Source organism: Pteropus alecto, unplaced genomic scaffold (assembly GCF_000325575.1).
Source record: "Pteropus alecto unplaced genomic scaffold, ASM32557v1 scaffold22, whole genome shotgun sequence".
Taxonomy (NCBI): domain Eukaryota; kingdom Metazoa; phylum Chordata; class Mammalia; order Chiroptera; family Pteropodidae; genus Pteropus; species Pteropus alecto.
The window spans coordinates 334,383-348,982 of record NW_006434839.1 but is presented as its reverse complement, the minus strand read 5'-3'; the positions used below and the strand labels follow the sequence as shown (position 1 = coordinate 348,982).

At 60.7% G+C, this 14,600-nt stretch overlaps 2 protein-coding genes across 3 annotated transcripts in view; one reads left to right on the top strand and one right to left on the bottom strand.

Moving 5' to 3' along the window:
- The first annotated feature begins 6 nt into the window (after nt 1-6).
- On the top strand, nt 7-8,543 carry ZYX (zyxin). The gene is made up of 9 exons (XM_006910453.2): nt 7-225; nt 696-895; nt 1,046-1,138; nt 1,236-1,772; nt 5,751-5,871; nt 6,017-6,186; nt 6,308-6,486; nt 7,355-7,475; nt 8,035-8,543. Exons 1-9 carry the CDS (start codon nt 18-20, stop codon nt 8,137-8,139), a joined length of 1,734 nt encoding a protein of 577 aa, XP_006910515.1. The 5' UTR covers nt 7-17; the 3' UTR covers nt 8,140-8,543.
- Nucleotides 8,544-8,619: 76 nt separating this feature from the next.
- The window catches only part of EPHA1 (EPH receptor A1), a 15,653-nt gene continuing 9,672 nt past the window's right edge, over nt 8,620-14,600 (bottom strand). For both annotated transcript variants that reach the window (XM_025045902.1, XM_025045901.1), the window contains 10 exons: nt 14,196-14,292; nt 13,923-13,981; nt 12,986-13,111; nt 11,959-12,144; nt 11,742-11,803; nt 11,429-11,635; nt 11,093-11,242; nt 10,660-10,853; nt 9,024-9,179; nt 8,620-8,943 (listed from right to left, as the gene is read on the bottom strand). In XM_025045902.1, the coding sequence (XP_024901670.1) occupies nt 8,865-8,943; nt 9,024-9,179; nt 10,660-10,853; nt 11,093-11,242; nt 11,429-11,635; nt 11,742-11,803; nt 11,959-12,144; nt 12,986-13,111; nt 13,923-13,981; nt 14,196-14,292 (1,316 nt within the window). In that variant the 3' untranslated portion in view covers nt 8,620-8,864. The remainder of the gene's footprint in view (nt 8,944-9,023; nt 9,180-10,659; nt 10,854-11,092; nt 11,243-11,428; nt 11,636-11,741; nt 11,804-11,958; nt 12,145-12,985; nt 13,112-13,922; nt 13,982-14,195; nt 14,293-14,600) is intronic.

The window sequence follows — 14,600 nt, the reverse complement described above, 5'->3', positions numbered from 1 at the left end:
AGCAGCCCGGCCTGGCCATGGCGGCCCCCCGCCCGTCTCCCGCGATCTCCGTCTCGGTCTCGGCTCCGGCTTTTTACGCCCCGCAGAAGAAGTTCGGCCCGGTAGTGGCCCCAAAGCCCAAAGTGAATCCTTTCCGGCCCGGGGACAGCGAGGCTCTCCCGGCCGCCGGGGCCCAGCGCGCACAGATGGGCCGGGTGGGCGAGATCCCCCCGCCGCCCCCGGAAGGTATGCCGGCCGGGCTGGGGGGCCGAACCCCGGCGGGCGCCGGGCTGGGGGCACTGGTTTCGGGAACCTGGAGAGGTTGCAGCGGAGGGGGCTGGGCGCAGCCACCCTGTCCCGAGCAGATGTTCTTACCTCATCGTGGAGCTCGTGGCTGGGAGCCAGGGCTCCTGGGACCGGTCCAAGTCCCTCGCCTGGGGGGTGGGAGGCGGGAATGTGGGGCATGAATCTTCCCCTGCGGGTCTGTTTTCCAAAATGTAACGGGAGCTGCACCACTCCTGCGCCGAGCCCTCGGCCGGTCCTGACCCAGTGCTCCCAGGGCATCCTGCGCCCCCCTTTCCTTCCCGCTCGCCCTGGACCCCCGAGAGCGTTCTTGTGGGTTGGGGGTTAGCGCCGTAGAAGGAGGGGAACTTGGGGAAGGGGTAGAGGGTCCCCTGCTGACTGACTGACTGCCCTCTTTCTCCTGTCTACCCCAGACCTTCCCTTACCGCCCCCGCCCCTCCTTGGGGATGGCGACGAAGCGGAGGGCTCCCTGGGAGGTGCCTTCCCACCTCCTCCTCCCCCGATCGAGGAGCCATTTCCCCTTGCACCTCTGGAGGAGGAGATCTTTCCTTCCCCGCCGCCTCCGCTGGAGGACGAGGGAGGGTCTGAGGCCCCCGTCCCGCTCCCACCACAGGTATGGGGGCTGGGAGGGGCAGCTACCCAGGGACTCCCCCAAGGGAAGGAGAGGAGGGTCCCAGCCTCCGACCTCCTCTGCACCTCTGCCTTGGTGGGGTGGGGTGGGACTGGAGGACTGGGATGGGCGCGCTGACCCCAGACCCTCTAGCCCAGGGAGAAGGTGAGCAGTATTGATCTGGAGATAGACTCGTTGTCGTCACTGCTGGATGACATGACCAAGAATGATCCCTTCAAAGCCCGGGTAAGGAGCAGGAGAGGAGGAGCGTTCTGGGGACAGCACTGGGGAGGCTGGCACCCTCCTACAAATGCACTCTTCTCCCCTCTGCCTCCCCTTGCAGGTGTCATCTGGATACGTACCCCCACCCGTCTCCACTCCGTTCATTTCCAAGACCAGTACTAAGCCTGCAGCTGGGGGCGCAGCACCAGTGCCTCCTTGGAAGACCCCTTCCAGCTCCAAGCCTGTGCCCCCAGCTCAGGCTCAGCCTCCCAGCCAGGCACAGTTCCATGTGCAGCCCCAGGCCCAGGCCCAGGCCCAGGCCCAGGCCAAGCCTCAGGTCCAGCTCCACGTCCAGCCCCAGCCTCAGCCTGTGCCTTTGGCGAACAGTCAGCCCCGAGGTCCCCCAGCCCCATCTCCAGCCCCTAAGTTTTCTCCAGTGACTCCCAAGTTTACTCCTGTGGCTTCCAAGTTCAGCCCTGGAGCCCCAGGTGGACCTGGGTCACAGCCCAATCAAAAGTTAGGGCCCCCTCAAGCTCCCTCTTCCACTGGCGCAGGCTCCCCTCAGCCCCCCAGCTTCACCTACGCTCAGCAGAGGGAGAAGCCCCGAGTGCAGGAGAAGCAGCACCCAGTGCCCCCGCCGGCTCAAAACCAAAACCAGGTGAGGGAGGGTGGGAGGACTGGGCTGAGATCGGGGGGCTGGGGACAGGGAGGCAAGTGGGAGCCAGAGAAAGGGCAAAGATGAGTGAAGGCTTGGACCTGTAAGACAGTGGCCAGCCGCAGCTCCTCTGGAGGAGGGCCTGGCAGGGCGTGGGCGTGCAGGCTCTGAATTAGGAGGAGGGTTCGTGGACCTTCTCTTGCACTTTGCCCCAGAATGTTAAAGGTAAGGGATGAGCTCATCACCAGTCCAATTTCGGTTCTTCCCCCTTCTTGGTTTCTTGTTGTAACTTCTCTGCTCTTCTGAGGGCTCTCACTGCCCAAGGGCTCAGCTGGTGATAAGAGTCCCTGCACTGATAAACACTGGCTGAGCCAGGCACTGTGTTCTGTGCTGTGGACGGAAGAGATCTCAAAGGAGGTTAAGCCCGAGGGAGTCAGGAGGACCTGGGATAGAATTCCCAGCTTCCCATCTCACAAGACCCTAGGCGAGTGAGGTGAACTTTGAGCCTCAGTTTCCCCATCTTTAACAGTATCCCCCCCGTACAGTGGTGGTGAAGATGAAGTGAGCTAACGATGCATAGAAAGTGCCGGGGTTTTATCCAGCACGAGAACGCTCAGAGTAGAAAAGTTATCGTTCCTGCCTGACCCTTCCTGCCTTCTAGTTCAGGAGACGCGAGCTTCCGAGTTGAAGGGACCCTGTCGGTCATCTAGTCCAAGCAGCCCAGCGTAAACTGACAGTAGGAATGTCTGTCCCTGTGTGCGCAGGCACGGGGCAGCAGGAGACGTCAGGTGCCAGTGAGTTGTGCACAGGCCCGTGTTGTAGGAACGCCGAGCAGGGCATCAGCACGGGGCTGGCGGTTGAGGAAAGGAAGACGTCATGGTGCTCTGGTGGGCTCTGAAGAATGGTGGGACTTAAGGCTCCAGAGAGGAGAGGGAAGGGCTTCGGGGAGGGAATCGCATGAGCAAAACAGCAGGGTGTTTGAAGACTCGAAAGTAGAATGTTCCTCTGGGACCTTCGCTACAGAGAGGTCGGTGGAGGCTTAAGGGAGGAGGAAGATGAAATCGCTCACCGAGGGAGCCTGTGAGTTCTGGCAAGTCCTTCGTGGATTTTGAGTAGGTGTGTGTGGCTGGGTCAGAGGCCCGGGGACGGCCATGCTTTTGAAAGCTTTTGGGACGTGTTTCCAGCAGAGGTGTGGACTAGAGGTAGGAGGTGTTGGGCAGTAACGTGTGGGGATTCTCTCCTGGGCCCAGATAAAAGCAGAGGAAGTGCCTCCGGGACCTGGTCGGAACCTGGTGGCTGACAAGCAGTCGGAAGAGGCGGGGGAAGGGTGGAAAAGGCCTGCGTGTGTCGGAGAATCACAGGGTTGCTGACAAAACGGAGAAGTCCAGAAAGGGAAATGGTTTAGACGGGAAGAGGAGGGGTCCGGCTATCAGCGTGTTGAGCAACAGGCTCCAGGGAGACTTTCCTTCAGCTGGAGCTGTCACTCATTAGAAGTGGAGGAATGGGCTTCAGGAGAGGGCCCCGGACTCAGGTTGTCGTGCGTGGTGATACTGGCGCCTCTGGGGCTGAGAGGCGGCCCCGGGGGTGGCTTATACAGGAGGAGCCCAGGGCCTGGGAGGGAGCGTGGGTGGCGCTCACGTCCACCCGGTGGGAGAGGGAAGGATGGCGGGAGCAGGAGTATCATACAGTGGGGTGGACTCTTGAGGCAAGAACATGATGGCTGAGGAGCTCGTCAGTGGGGGCTTGAGGAGGATGAGGACTAAAAGAAGGCCAAAGGTTTGACCGTTGGCAAGTCATCGATGGCTGTGAGGTGGTCCATCTGTGCCCTGTGGTGGGCACAGCGAAAGGAGCTGAGGACTGAATGGAGTTGCCAGAGTGGCCCGCTCGCAGAGGTTGGCAGGGAGGTGGACCGGGGGAAGGACCGCGTGTGTCTGTGTGCGTGTGGTTTTTTCACGTTGGGAGGAGGGCTCAGGCGTGAGCGTGAACCAGGAGGAAGAAGCTGGTGGAGGATGGGTTAGGGAGACCTGCTGGGATGGAGCCCTGGAGGAGAGGTAGTGACGCCTCCCCCCACCCCTGCCCTCCGTGGCGTTCCCAGAGAGCGAGGACAGCGTCACTACGATGTTTTCGGTAGAGAGGAGGAACTATGGGGGAGCTCGAGCTGGCTGGCTTCCATCTTCTCAGTCATGTAGGAGGTGAGGTCACCCGTGAGAGCAAGCGAGGGGTGAAGCTGTTGGGGCTCAAGGCGACGGAAAGGGTCGGAACAGCTGCTGTGGGGAAGGCGACCGGGGACCTGCAGGAGCCAGAAACCAGACAGCCAGGCGGGACTGGAGGGCCAGGAGGGCAGAGGAGGGCCCTGCAGTGTTTTGTGAACTCAGCTGCAGCAGAAACAACAGGAAGCGGGCTGTGGCGTGCCCCGGGGTTGAGACTGGACCAGATGAGCAATCCGTGGACGAGGGTGGGAGATCCTTGTAGACATAGATGAACAAGGGGTCAGGTCGGGGGTAGGAAGCATGTGGGGAGGGTCGAGGGGCCGCAAGAAAGCCTTTCTGAACAGGGAAGTGGGAGGTTAGTCTGGTTGGGGGGTCAAGTCCATGGTCTAGGAGGTAAAGAGAACTGTGACTCTCAGGTTCAAGGTGACCCATGGTGGAAGGTGCCTGAGATGGAGGGATGTTTGGAGCCATTGGGGTTGAGGAGCGAGAGGTCTGAGTGCCACGGGCGTCGAAGCTGTGACATCGATGCTGACAGGCAGAGACGGAAAGCAGCACGTCCCTAAGGAGCGTGGCTAGGCACGCGGAGCTGCTGTACCTGAGTAGTTCCAAAGAACGGAACAGACGCTTAAGGTGGCACCAGAGGGCAAAGGCTGGCCGAGTCCCCTTCCTCTGTCCCCAAGATGCCAGGAAGGGAAGATTGGGAGAGGAAAAGGTGAAGCTTCCATTGCAGAAGCTGGCCTCACAGGGGACATAGTTAAGGGCAGGGGGTGGCAGGAATCTACATGGAAAACCACCAAGAGCTGGGACTTCTGTATGCGTCTGCTTCTCGGGGTGGATGCAGCTCTGGATGCAGATGGGGTGAGGGTGGTGGGGCCCGGGCCCAAGGCAGGTGGCTGTGGGAGCAGGTAGCTAGGAGACTGGGGTTCTAAGCGTTATGGGAACAAAGGTGTGGGCAGGCAGGACGTTCAGTGGCCACAGCCCTGGGTGTACTTATCCAGTTGTGAAGAAGCCCGACCAGTGTTCCTGGTGGAGCACCTCGCGGCGATGCTGACAGGTCAGACAGCACCTGTGTCGCCTCCTCCAGGCACCTCGAGGTTGTGCAGTGCCCTCCCCTTAGCCTACTCCATCTCCAGCTCTCTCAGGATCCCCTAAACGGGAGGGATGAGCTGGCCTAGGACAGGCCCTTCTCTGAGACCGACTGGGGAGGAAGTGGGGTCAGGTTGTCCAGGACCCCCTCCCTCAGGAGGGCCCCCAGGACCTCTGTGGTGGGGCTGGGAGCTGGGCTGCTGCGACAGCTCTGAGGGTTTAACCTGTGCTTCCCGCCTGTGTTGCATCCTCACGCTGACAGGGCTGCTCAGCAGCAGGCAGGCCGGGTAGGTGTGTGCGCCTGGGTACGCACGCCGTCGCGTGCCGACCTTGTCCGTGGGGGGCCATGTCCGAGCATGCTCTGTGGAGTTGATGCGTGGCCTGGTGTGTTCGGTGCTTCAGTGACCTGAGCTGCTGTGTGCGTGGCCTCTGTCCGCTTAGTCGTTCTGGCCTGTCTGTGGCTGCCCGGGGGTGTTTGGGCAAAGCGGGTGCAAGGGTCACCCCTTCCCCTGATTTGTGTGGTGCTGGGATTGGGGAGGGAGAATGAGGAGCCTTCAGGGTCAAACCTGAGCATCTGGGAAATGGGAGGGGAGTTAGTCCAACTTAGAAGAAGGCGGATAAGCTGGCTGGGGACCGCTCTTGGAGGGGGCGACCCTTGAGTTTGAAGAAACTGTTGGGGTTTCAGGTGCGCTCCCCGGGGGGCCCAGGACCTCTGACTCTGAAAGAGGTGGAGGAGCTGGAGCACCTGACCCAGCAGCTGATGCAGGACATGGAACATCCTCAGAGGCAGAACGTGGCCGTCAGCGGTGAGCCCGCCGCCCGCTGGGACGCGTCCCCTCCGTCACTGTGTTGGCCGGTGCCTGTGGCTGCTCCCCCCAGTCCAAGCCAGCTGATCCCTTACAAGTTTACGCCCTTCCTCCTATTTATTTCTATCTTCTCTGGCCTTCCCAGAGTCCTGCGGCCGGTGTCACCAGCCCCTGGCACGTGCGCAGCCCGCGGTTCGCGCTCTGGGGCAGCTGTTCCACATCACCTGCTTCACCTGCCACCAGTGTGAGCAGCAGCTGCAAGGACAGCAGTTCTACAGCCTGGAGGGGGCGCCATACTGCGAGGGCTGCTATACTGTGAGTCGGGGTTGGGGCTCACGGGCTCAGCGGCGGGGAGGCGGACAGATGTGGGGTGGGCCTGCCTTGGCAGCTGGCTGTTGGGTGCCAGTTCCCGGCCGACCTCCTCCTGCTTCCTCAGGACACCCTGGAGAAGTGCAACACCTGTGGGCAGCCCATCACTGACCGCATGCTGAGGGCCACGGGCAAAGCCTACCACCCACAGTGCTTCACCTGTGTGGTCTGTGCCTGCCCCCTGGAGGGCACCTCCTTCATCGTGGACCAGGCCAATCGGCCGCACTGCGTCCCCGACTACCACAAGTGAGGACCCACCACCACCTTCTGAGCTCTACTCCGGGGCCAGCTGTGGTTTGTCTGGAAGCCAGGCTGCCCGCCCGGACCCCGAGACAGCACCAAACCCTGGCCTTGTTTTCCGGCCCCACAGCCTACCTAGAGAGATGGCAGAGACCAGTGCATCTGGACTTGGCTGTCCAGTGTCCTTAGGCCTGGGGTAGCAAGTCTTGCTGCTGACCAGTCCCCTGCCCTTGTCTTGCCCAGGCTTCTTTTGGGTGTGGTTTTATGCTCTGCAACGTGTGAAGTGACTTCATGTCACACACGGGCCAGGTTCTGAAAGTCCCTTTGGAGATCAGCTGTTTGGAACTCCGATTTGCCTCTAGAAACCGTGTTTACAAGATGGCTCCTTTCTCAGGCCATGGGCATAACGGGGCCACAGGGCAGTGCAGGGAAGCTCAGAATCTGGCCCCCACCTCCCTGTGTGAGGTGTGCGTTTTTAGGGTTCCACCTTTGGTGGCCGGGACTTCATGTGCCTCTGTACCCCTCAGCAGTCGGGCCGAGGCACCTGTAGGGTGAGGGTGAGCTAGGGTCAGGGCTTCAGGGATGGGACAAGAGGGTGCGGGCACCTCTGGGTGTGCTTTCTGCAAGGGCTGCAGTGTGGATGTGGCAGAGGTTCCTGGGAGGATGGGGCTTTGGGAGCACGAAGGGAAAGGTGGGAAATTCGCCTTGTCAAGGGCAGTTATGGCAGCGGGGCTTCGGCCCGCCCCGAGGCGGGCAGGATGGGCCGAGCAGTCAGCCTGTGGCTGTGCCACTGCTGCCTCCTCTCCCCACGTTCCGGGGAAAGCCGGGCCCCCCTCGCCTCACCCTGACTCGCGCTCCACTCGCCGCCCTCCAGGCAGTACGCGCCCAGGTGCTCGGTGTGCGCGGAGCCCATCATGCCCGAGCCTGGCCGCGAGGAGACTGTGCGCGTGGTCGCTCTGGACAAGAACTTCCACATGAAGTGCTACAAGTGTGAGGTCGGTGTCCCCGGGGCCCCTCAGGGCTGGGGGGTGGGGTGGGGAGAGTGCGGCCGTGCCGGCCCAGCAACCAGTGCTTTCGGGGCGGCCAGTGGCAGCGCCCAGGCCTGCCCAGCCGGGATGCTTCCGTCAGTGCAGGAAAGTCGGGGGCGGGGATCTGTGGGAGTCACTGAGTTGTGGATAAACCGAGAAAGGGAAATGACCGATGGGAGGTAGAGCGCCACGCTGCGATGTGGCAGGGCTGAGGTCCAGGTTGAGAAGGAAGGAGAGCCAGCATGGAGGGGAGACGGGTGGGAGGGGGGGTGCCTTGGGGCGGGTGCCCTGGAAGCAGCTCCGCCCACTGCCCCTCCTTGAGTAGGAGGCCTGGGGGACGAAAGTGAGAGTGGGTAATAGAAGTGGGGAGACAGGACTGGGGGTGGGCATGGCGGGAGGAGGGAACCAGACGGCGAGGACGCCGGCCCTGAGCCATGAGGCATCTTCCTGGCCTTCCTGATGTAAAGTCAGGGGAGTGGGGGTACGCAGGCACCTTCCCCCCAGTGTCTCTTCCTCTTCCCCCCAGGACTGTGGGAAGGCACTGTCCATTGAGGCGGATGACAACGGCTGCTTCCCCCTGGACGGCCATGTGCTCTGCCGGAGGTGCCACACTGCCCGGGCCCAGACCTGAGTGGGGACCGCGCCCCACCCCCTCCACTGCGGACCACCCCACTGAGACCGCCTGGCCCGCCACTTGCTCTTCCCCCTCTTGTTTTTGATGTCTCGCCCGTCCTTCCACCCAGTATCCCAGCGCCCCAGAAGGCCCTGGGTTTCCAGTCTAACCCTCTCCTGCAGGGACCGCCCACCATCCTCCAGGTACCCCACCTGAGGGGGTGCTGCTGCTTGCGCTGCTGCACCGATGCCCCGGCTGGCCCCGAGCAGCCTCTCCTCTGCTTGCTGAGGGCCCGGAGCGCCCTGACCTGTGGGGAGGCCGGGCCGGGCCGGGCCGGGCCGAGCTGGCCTGGACATTCCTACCCGCCCCTGTGCTGCCAGGTTGTGGCTATAGCTACAAATAAAACACCTTGTTTTCCAGAATTCTTAGCAATTGACTCTTTTGTGCTCCTGCCCTCTCCAGTGGGGTGCAGGAGATGGAGGGACAAAAAAACAGGGGTAAAGATGAAAACTCAGCTCCTGTTTATTTACAAAAATATATATATGTGTATGTATATATATATATGTATATATATATATTAACCCCCTACCTCCCTTTTTAACATCAAAAGGCTCCCAGGCTCCAGAGGCAAGTTCCTCGGGCAGGCAGGAGCAGCACCAGGTCCTGGCAGGCTGAGGGAAGGGGCATGCGTGACCATGGCCCCATCCCTGCTCCCTGAGGACAGGGCAGGGACAGGGGAGGGCTCAGTCCTTGAATCCCTGAATACTGCAAAGAATGCGTTTCTGGTGTCCTGGCAGCGTGATGCCCATCTGTACCAGGTCCCTGTGGGCAAGGAAAGGGGTCAGTGAGGGCATGGGTTCACACACCAGCAGCCCTCCCCTGCCCAGTCCCAGGGTCCTCACTCGGCCGTCAGCTCCAGCACACCCTCCATGGTGTCCAGCCCAGCTGAGCGGAAGTGCAGAATGTAGCGTTTCATGCGGATCGACTCCAGCCACTCAGGGACACTCCGATAGGGGATCCCATCTGAGCCACTCAAGCTGGGCAGGCGAAGGGTTACCCTGTGGGACATGGGTTACCTCAGTTATACCGGAGATGCAGGCAGGAGCTGTCCTTGGCCTTCTCATCCCCAGCTTGTCCCCCAGCTTTCCTGAAACCGGCACTCAGCCTGTTGAGGCTCTGCAGCCAGCATTCAAGTTAGTGTCTGAGCAGAGAGATTATCTAGACTCGGTGGATTAGCCCGGCCATTGTCTGTGAACCCATTTCCTGGCCTGTTTCCTGGTGTGCTCACAGCAGTGGGTGGGCAGGCTGACCGACCTGGGGGAGGTGGCTGCCCTGAAAGTCCCCGACACAAAGCATACCACCGGCCCATTTCCACTGGAGGGGCCAAATGTGGGCAACGAATGCAGGGAGCTGGTTAAGACACAAAAGAAGCAACTGTCCCAAGTGAGAGCAAGCAGAAGGCAGGCGAGCGGAGGCCCAGAGCCGGATGTGGGCCTGCCTCCTTCCAGGGGGGCCCCATGAGTTCTGGGAGCAGCCACCTCCAACCTGGGCTGTTATTCTTGCGTTCTGACCCCCACAACACAATGCGTGTTCTTCTTGTCCCAAAGCCAGCCAGAGCCAGGAACCTTCGGCAAAGCAAATCTGCTGGGGGAGAAATACCCAGCATTCCAGAAAGATTAGCACACGCAGTCTCCAGCGTACGAGGGAGTTGTGCTCCAGAAGATAGTTTCAAAAGTTGGACCTTGGAGCACATTTCTCCCAGAAACAAGGTTATATATGGTGCTTTGACACGGCGGCCAGCACACCAGGGTGGCCAGCACACCAGGGTTGGTTTGCCCGATAAAGCATCTGGAGCCCAGGCTCGCCCATCCCCCACCCGCCTCACCCCAAGGCCCAGGTCACACTCTCCACATCCTGCCAATGTTTTTGGTAAAAGGCAATTCTGACCACGTCCCTCCCACGGACAGTTTTTAAAAATTAATCGATAGTTCTCTGAGCTCGGGATAACATCCAAACTTTTCCGCAGCGCTGGTTGGTCCTTCTTGTACTGACCTTGCTAGCCACCTCTCCAGCGTCATCTCTGGCCACTGTCCCCAAAGGGGCGTCATTGTCACCCTGCTATTTGCAATCAGCCCATCCTCAGTTCCCCAGTCACTGCTGGCCGCAGGATCTGGAAGAGCCTTCCCAGCCTGCACAAGGCGGCCCCGTGCCAGTTTCTCTGTCTTCCCCACCCCAATCTAAGTGACCCAGCTCCCTGAGGCAGGTATCAGCTTGTTAGCACTGCTGATATCCGCTCTCCACCTCGGCGTTTGCTTCGTGCTTCCACTGAACATGAGCTGACCGGGGCAGGACAGCACGTTCCCCATCTCCTCCCCATCGGGGTGGACTCTCCCTGAGGACACAGACTGCGGTCCTGCCTCACACGCTAGACTCTGTCCAGAGCGCTGCAGGCCCGGCACGTGCTAGCTGTGGCTGAATGCCCCCTCCCATCCTCCCAGGCCTGCCCTCCCATCCCCTTGCCGTCCCCAGCAGGGTTACTTGGGATCGAAGTTGGCAATGGTCCGCAGGGAGTGGGGCGTGGCCAGCAGTTGCTCCAGATGTGCTTTCAGCTGATGGAAGGGGGGCCGACGGCCGCAGTCATAGGCCCAGCAGTTCTTCATGAGTTCATAGAGAGGGGCAGGGCAGTCCACGGGAGGGGGCAGCCGGTACCCGTCCTCGATGCTCTTCATTACCTGCAGGGGGGAGGCCTGAGGTGGGAGGCTAACCTGGTGGCCCGGGGCAAGTCTCTGTTCATGCAAGATCATCGAAATGGAGCCTCTAAACCTCCCGACCGGTAGTAAAGAGAACAGGGGGCCACGGGAGATAGAAGTGCAGAGAAACTGTGGGTCAGGGAGGAGAGATTAGGACATGTGCAGGAGAGAGCCATGGGGGGCCGGGAAGGAGAAGACCAGTGTGGAGTACTCGGGCTCACCTCCTGATTGCTCATCTCCCCATAGGGCTTGTCCCCAAAGCTCAGCACCTCCCACATCACAATCCCAAAGCTCCACACGTCGCTGGCTGTGGTGAAGATCCGATGGGCGATGGCTTCGGGGGCTGTCCAACGGATGGGGATCTTTCCTCCCTAATAGGGCGCACGGGACAGAGAGGTGACGTGTTTCATGGAGGAAGGGTGTAAAAACACCTGTGCAAAAGGGATGGGAAGTCGCTGTGTCCACACGAGCACGCATCCCGTACATACGCGTGTGCCAGTGTGTACGGCATGACGTCCCGTGTGTAAACGTGCATGCGGTGAGTACAGGGATCTCACCTGGGTTTCGTAGGTGCCATCGAAGTTGTCCAGGAGGCGGGTCAGGCCAAAGTCAGACACCTTGCAGCACAGGTTCTGACTCACTAAGATGTTCCTGGCAGCCAGATCCCGGTGGACGTAACTGTGGTCACTGAGGTAGTTCATACCAGATGCGATGCCCAGCAGCATGGCCACCAGCTGCCCAGGGACCAGCTGGTCCTCCCGCTCCTGCAGCCCAGTGAGTGGCAGGTTAGGAGATGGGCAGGGGCGCTTCTTCCCAGACCAGGAGGCCACAGGGCACCCCCCTTGCCAGCGGGTTCTCCACCTTCCTCACCCTCAGGAAGGCATCCAGGGCTCCATTCTCCATAAACTCCGTGATGATCATGATGGGCTTTCCTGAGACGCAAAGCACATGTCACCATGGCAGCCTCCACCCAGAACCACCAGGACCAGACTTCCTGCCCTTGGCAATACACCTTTCCTCTACTTCCGGTGGTCTCACTCCCTCCGGCCTCCCTTCCCCCCACACTCCCGGAGACCACTCCTCATACTCTTTGTGACCACGCCTTCCAGGTGCAGAATGTGTGGGTGGTTGAACTGGCCCATGATTGTTGCCTCTCGAAGGAAGTTCCACCACTGGCCATCTGGAGATGTGTCCTTCAGGGTCTTAATGGCCACGGTCTTGCAGTCCTGGCCGGGGATTCTCAGGTTCCCTCGATACACTTCCCCAAACTCCCCTGGGTGGAAAGAACACAAGGTCATGGCCCGATGCTCGGTCAGCCCCCTGCTCCCCGGGGACAGGCAGCAATTTCCTCCAGTCCCCCAGTTCCTTTCTTCTCTGGACCAGAAGCCTGGCATGCCCCTTCTGGGACAAGGGCCGAGCTGTGCTCCCTGGGGCAGGGGACAGGAGTCTGGGACCGGAGTGCACTTATGCAACCCGTTCAGCACTGTCTGCAGAGTCAGCATGGTTCTTGGCTCACAGTAGGTGCTCAGTAAACGCTGGGCATTGTGCAGTGGTGCAAGAGTGTGTCCATGAAGGGCAGGCTGGTCTGGGGCCGGCACACAAGTGACCGGGAAGGCTGACCATTGTTGCCTCTCTTCCATGAGTTCCTCTGGTCACAGCTTGGCCGCCTAATCAGCAAGGACACTGCCCAGCTTTGTTCTCTGCTCAGATCCTTTTCCCCGGGTGACCTAAAGGATCAGGGTGGCCCAAGGACACTGGGCCCTGGTGGGATGGAATGTGGGCTGAGGGAGGCTCCAAACCTCTCCCACGTTTGGGAGCCATCTGAGAAGAGCCTGAGCCTGGGCACGGTGACCCCCTGTTGACAAAGCTGATGTGTTTAATGGTCTTTATCAGAAACTCCACAACCACAGAAGTAGATTGTGTATGAGGTGGGGGCTGCTCCAAGACTCTCGATAAGGGGGCCTGACAGAGGGAACAGGGGTGAGCACAGAGGGAACCCATCTGGGAGTTCCTGGGCCAGAGGAGAGGCCAGCTGGGCTCCACTGGGAAGGGCCGGGAGGAAGCTGCTGGCTGGTAGCTCTGTGCTGCCACACAGAGGGACCCGCAGGGCTCACCTTCCCCTATGACAGTGTCCACGATCAGCCAGGCTGGATCGAGCTCCTGGGTGAAGTCCAGCGCTCCTTGGGCAGGGTCCTCATATGCCTGGAGGTCCACATAAGGCTTTAGCCACAGCTTGTCCTCTGCAGGGAGAACAGGGAGGGCTCGGCCACCGAGCTCCAACCCCAGGAGGAACAGGGAGGGGAGGGGCCCGTGGTAGACCCTGGACTTTCCATTCTGTTCCCTGAGGAGTCCTGTTTTGGCTGAAGTAGGAGAAAGTCTCCATCCTCAGCAGCGAAGCCGCCACAGCCAGCTTTTCTTCCTCCGGTCCATGTGCAAGGCTCCTGTGTCCTCACCCCGCAAGGCCCAGGGCAGCGGGCCAGAACCCCGACCCAAAAGCACGTGCGCGGCCTCGAGTTATGCAGTCTTCCTGCAGCTCCCTGAGCCGGGCTTCACATTCCTTGCCCTTCAGGCTCACCCCTGCTCACCACTCTCCTCTAGTCACTCACAGCTCATTGACATTCCCAGACGAGACTCGCTCCCGCCCCACGACTTGGGTGACCTGCCCACTGCCCCTTTTGTGGGGTGCCTAATGAGGTGACCAGCAGGAAGCCCACATGCCTCGGAGGACTTCAGGGAGCCTGCCAAGCCATCTCCCTCCCTCCCGCCTGAGCCCACACACCTGGCCAGCCAGGAAGGGGAGGCTGCCCAGAGCCTGAGTGTTGGTACAGAGGCACCAACAGCTAACAGGCAATTGCACAGAGCCTCTGGGGTGCTATCAGTGCAAAGTTAATTAACTAAAGTTAATTACATAGCAAAACATAAGAAGGCCTAGAGACAATAGAGCCTATTTGTGTCCCTGGAATTGGCCCAGCAAATGTGGGTCCCTGGGTCCCATTCCAGTGGCATCTCCCAGCACATAAGCACACACGTGAACAGGTGCTCCTGGCTCACCTCGGTCCACGTTGGTGACACGGTCACGCTGCCTCTGCTGCCGTCGCCTCCGACCTTTCCTGTGGGGGGTTGGGGACAGCGTCTTCAGGGTCCCAGGACCACCTCAGGGGCCTAATGGACTCCGGATGCATTTTCTCCAGGGTGCGAGGTAAAGGCTGGGGCCCAGTGGAGCTTTGGTACTAGGGAATGGGAAGGTCACTGGGGCTGTACTCAGGGGCTTCTGCCCAGACAAAGGGACCCAGGATGGTGGCTGGGGAGGAGCAGGAGCAGCACCTGGACCGGCAGACCACGATCCCGAGCAGAAGCGCCACAGCCAGCAGCAGCCCGAAGATGATGGCCACAATCTCACCTCCAGTCAGGCCCCTGGAAACTGTGGCACACGAGGTGAGGAAGTCTGGGGAGGGGGCCCAGAGTCCACAGGGACGATGGAGGCCAAAAGGGCAAGCCCCGGGGCGGGTCCCTCTGCGGGTGTGTGTCCCCAAGCCGGGGGATGGGTGCGTGTGTGACTAGAAGTACGTGGAAAGGGCCTCCCAAAGGGACCGCCGGCTTGGGCTGCCCGCGGCTGGGTGCTGAGTGCTTGCAGACTGGATAGCGTGCTGGCTGGCAGTACCCAGCATCGGAAGGCGTGTCTGAGACCACTGTGGGGAGGTGGCATGGTGTGTCCAAGCAGGGCTGTCC